Source organism: Osmerus mordax, chromosome 11, assembly GCF_038355195.1.
Source record: "Osmerus mordax isolate fOsmMor3 chromosome 11, fOsmMor3.pri, whole genome shotgun sequence".
Lineage (NCBI taxonomy): Eukaryota > Metazoa > Chordata > Actinopteri > Osmeriformes > Osmeridae > Osmerus > Osmerus mordax.
Window position 1 is genome coordinate 16,133,723 of NC_090060.1, and position 5,000 is coordinate 16,138,722.

At 52.1% G+C, this 5,000-nt stretch overlaps 1 protein-coding gene across 1 annotated transcript in view; it reads right to left on the reverse strand.

The window, feature by feature from the left end:
• The window catches only part of gucy1a2 (guanylate cyclase 1, soluble, alpha 2), a 21,983-nt gene that overhangs the window by 5,501 nt on the left and 11,482 nt on the right, over positions 1 to 5,000 (reverse strand). Inside the window, exons 5-7 of the mRNA XM_067245681.1 lie at positions 2,648 to 2,860; positions 2,200 to 2,472; positions 754 to 897 (exon numbers count right to left, since the gene is read on the reverse strand). Coding sequence (XP_067101782.1) covers positions 754 to 897; positions 2,200 to 2,472; positions 2,648 to 2,860 — 630 coding nt within the window. The remainder of the gene's footprint in view (positions 1 to 753; positions 898 to 2,199; positions 2,473 to 2,647; positions 2,861 to 5,000) is intronic.

A 5,000-nucleotide genomic window follows, 5' to 3' on the forward strand; every position in this document is an offset into this window, starting at 1 on the left:
CGTCTACATTTCCCCTTTGCATTGCCTTGACAACCGGTGCATGATGAACATGTCAATCATCCCATGGCGAAAACACAGATGAGCCTTTAAATACTACACACACACACTCAATACTACACACACACACACACACACAGTCTCGGTCAGAAAAAGATAAAGCACAGCAGTGGAGTGGAGCAAGAAAACGGACAAACAAAAAACTATGGACAAAAATAAGAAGCAAAGAAATAGAGAGAGCACTGAGTGAATGAGCTCTTCCAGCCCCCTCCATTCCACCATCCCCCTCCAGACCTCCAGCCCCCTCCAGACTTCCAGACCTCCAGCCCCCCTCCAGACCTCCAGCCCCCTCCAGACTTCCAGACCTCCAGCCCCCTCCAGACCTCCAGCCCCCTCCAGACTTCCAGACCTCCAGCCCCCTCCAGACCTCCAGCCCCCTCCAGACTTCCAGCCCCCTCCAGACTTCCAGACCTCCAGCCCCCTCCAGACCTCCAGCCCCCTCCAGACTTCCAGCCCCCTCCAGACTTCCAGACCTCCAGCCCCCTCCAGACCTCCAGCCCCCTCCAGACTTCCAGACCTCCAGCCCCCTCCAGACCTCCAGCCCCCTCCAGACCTCCAGACCACCAGCCCCCTCCAGACTTCCAGACCTCCAGCCCCCTCCAGACCTCCACCCCCCTCCAGACCTCCAAACCTCTAGACCTCTCCAAACCTCCAGCCCCCCAGCCTAGCAGGCCACCGTGCCCAGAGAAGGCTCACCTTGATGGGCTTGCCGTCGGGCGTGAGCACCTCCTCCGACAGCTCCATCATCTTCAGGGCCATGAGTGCGATCGGTTTGGCGTGGCTGTCAATCTTCCGATGGAGCCCTCCAGCCACACAGTAGGCGTCACCTATCGTTTCAATCTGAGTGGGGATTGGAGAAGCGGGGGAGATAGCAAGCAACATTTACACCTTTTACAGGTGTGTGTGTGCGTGTGTGTGCGTGTGCGTGTGTGTGCGTGTGCGTGTGTGTGTGCGTGTGTGTGCGTGTGCGTGTGTGTGTGTGTGTGCGTGTGTGTCAGTGATAATTATCTGTGATGCTGCCTGACATGCAGCTGTGAAGCTGTGAGCGTTTCACTTGACTTGGGATGACAGATTTCTATCATGTTAAAAAACATGACAGGGTTCCAAGCAATCACACACACACACACACACGCACACACACACACACACACCATAACAGGCTAACAACCAGAACCTCAACTCTCTTAGCCACCAGTACATGCAATTTAAACAGAGTAACCATGACAACAGCAACCTATGGGTTCCTCACCACATCCCCCATAATCCCCCTTTCTCTCGCTCTCTACCTCTGCCCCTCTCCTTCCCCCTCTCTGCCTTTCTTCCTCTCTTTCTCCCTCCAACTTTGTCCCTCCATCCTTTCCATCTCTCTCTCTCTATCCTACATCAATCTCTCTGCCTCTCCCACCTTCTTTCTCTCTCTCTCTCTGACCCTCTCTGTCTCCTACCCCTTAAAGCAGGAGAGGGAGAAAATGAGTGCAAGAGTGAGGGAGAGGGGAGAGAGAGAGAGAGAGAGAGAGAGAGGTGCTGTCCCTGCCCATTCTCTGTGCTGACTCAAATCCCAGTGCTAGACGAGGTTTGAGAGGCCAGTGGAGTGATAGACAGATGGATGGATTGTATGGATGGATGGAGAGTGGGATGGTGCGGTGCAGGGATGGAGGCAGTAAGTGAGGGCTTAAAAAGGGATGGATGGAGGAAGTGTTGGGTGTACGGCCCAGCTGGAGATAGGGATGGGGGGACTGAGGAGTGGAAAGGAGATGGATGGATGGAGCAGAGGATGTTAATGGATATGTTGGCCCATCCTCCAAAGCCACTCTGTCAGACAAGCAGTATTGACACACACTCGTTAAGCCTGGCAACATTAGACATTAATCACTGTGTTTTTCCACAAGGCACACACACTTGCACACCCATTTACTCTCTTACACGCGCACACAGTCACCCACCCTCTCTCTCTCTCTCTCTCTCTCTCTCTCTCTCTCTCTCTCTCTTACACACACACACACACACACACACACACACATTCTCTTCCTCTCTCACACAAACCCACAGACCAGCCAACAACATCTACATCAGGAAACGTCACCCCCAACACAACAATGAAGTGCGTGCGCGCGTGTATCTGGAGTGTGAGCGTGTGTGTACCTTGTACACGTCCAGTATGCCACACTGGTAGTCGAAGCGCGTGTACAGCTCGTTGAGCATGGAGATGACCTGCATGGGCGTGCACTGGGCACACACGGCCGTGAAGCCCACGATGTCGGAGAACAGCATGGTGACGTCGTCAAACTTCCTGGCTGGAACGTGCTGGCCCTGCCACAGCTTCTGGGCCACGTCCCCGGGGAAGATGGAGTAGAGGAGGTCCACTGTCCTACGTTTCTCCTCCTCCAGAGCCTGGTGGGTTTTCTCCAGAGTGGCCTGGTAGGAGAGAGGACAGTTACTGTGTGTGTGTGTGTGTGTGTGTGTGTGTGTATAGGTGAATGTGTGTGTGCATGTGTGTTTCTGTGTGTGTGTGTTTCGTATCAGTGTGCTTGTGTTTAACTGAGTGCTTGTGTATGTGTGTAATAGTGTGTGTGTGTGTGTGTGTGTGTACCTTCAGTTTGTCCATCCTCTTCTTGAGGCCGTCCTGGGCCTTGGCTTGCTCCCCGACCAGGATGACATCACGCGTGGCGTCGTGGATGGGGATATCTGATAGGTGGAGCCCTCGGCCCATCAGCTCCTCCAGCTTGTCGACGCGCGGTGAGCCCAGGAACATGAGTGAGCACGACTCTGGGACATGGATCATCTGACCTTTCACCTCCATCACCTGGGGGAGGGGCGGAGAGACCAAGAGAGATGAAGACATAAAGAGAGATACAGAGAGAGAGAAACGGCAGACACTGTTGTTCTTTTATTAGCCTGTGGTTGCCATGGAGTTTTACAGCACATGCTCAGTGCTTCCTGCTCTCACCTGCTTTGTACAAGCAGACTAACACACACACATACACTCACACACACACACACGTTAACTCACACACACATACATACACACACACATACACTCACACACACATGCACTCACCCACACACACGTTAACTCATACACACATACGTACACACACATACACTCACACACACATGCACACACACACACATGCACACACACACACACACTCATCCACCCTAGAAATTCAAAGGCCAATTCTACAGCCAGGAGCTATGGGGCCTGATCAGTGGGTTTCTGTTGGGTAGCTCCAAATGAAAGGAATGGCCATGTAAATAGCTGAACTCTCTCTTTCTCTCTGACCTTTCACTTTCTCTTTGTCTCTGCCTCCATTATTTCTGTAATTCTGTTCTCTTTTCTCCCTCTTCTTCCCTTCCTCATACCTATCTCTCTCCTGTTCTCCATCCCCTCCTCTCTCTCTCTCTCTCCCTTTCTCCCTCTATTCTTCCTTCATCCTCCCTCCCTTTCACCCTGCCTTTCTCCCCCACTCCCTCTCTATCTATGTCTTCCTCTCTCTCCCTCTCTCCCTCTCTTTTCCTCTTTGGTGTCAGATAGATTATTCCACCAGTGAACACACTGCAGCCAGCAAAGCCTGGATTATTTATAGTAACCTCCCCTAGGTCTGCATAATGCATACAACCTACATCTACTGAGAGCACACACACTCTCAGAAACACACACATACAGAACACACACACATGTCCACACACACGCCCTCTCACACGCAAACACACACATACACCTGTATACAATTTAAGCACGCACATAACCTAAATCCTATTCCAAACACCTAGACATACCCACCCATCAGCAGAATGCTTACACAATCGACAACACACACACACACACACACACACAGAATACACACGCTCTTCATCAGAACGCGCACACACACAGGCTCACATGTGCACCCAGAGGAGCACATGCAGGGCAGCAGGGAGGAAGTGAGCAGCTGTTCTTCTGTGGTTGTGTCTGGTTTAGAGGGAGGGCCTACACAACTGACACACTGACGGGAGTATCCATGGAGACGGAAAAACCGGGAACGCCGACTAATCGTACTCACACCCACACACATACGCAGACACAACTTGTGCACACACGTGTGTGCAAACTATCACTTACAGATACTCACACACACACACAAACACATACGCAGGCACACTCTAACACACGTATTATTGTGCGGTCACACATTATGCACAAGTGCACTCTCAAACTAATGGGCGGACACACACACACATTATTGTGAAGACACACACACACATTATTGTGAAGACACACACACACACACACACACAGACATGCAGTGGGAGCCTGCAGGCAGATGGCCTAGTTGTCTCCCTGCTTTAACTCAGTGCTCTCCTGCGCCCATCTCCCTCATCAGAACAGACAACTCCAAACTCCTGCGCTGGGGGAAAGGAGAGAGCGCTGAAGGGAGGGTGAGCGACAGAGATGAAGGGAGGACAGGAGGGAAGGAGAGAGTGGGGAGAGAGAGAGGGGGGGGGAGGGAACAGAGATGTGAGAGAGGAAAGACAGAGAGGGAGATGGGGAGGGAGAGGGTTTGGCTGTGCTGAACAGACCCTGCTTGTAAACAGACTCCCATTTGCATGTACATCCTCAAACAGCAGAAGTCAATGAGTCACTCTCTCTCCCTCTCTCTCTCTCTCTCTCTCTCTCTCTCTCTCTCTCTCTATGTCTTCCTCTCTTTATCTATCCCTCTCTCTATCTCTTCCTCTCTTTATCCCTCCCTTTCTCTCTCTCTTCCTCTCTTTATCTCTCCCTCTCTCCTCCACCCCAACACTATATCCCCCCTCTCCCTTTCCCTGTCTCACACTCTCACTCCCCCCTTTTCTCCTCCCCCTTTTCTTCTCGCACCCCCACCCCTCTCTTTCTCTTGCAATCTCTCTCTCTCTCTATCTTTCTCTCACACACACACACACACACACACACACACACACACACA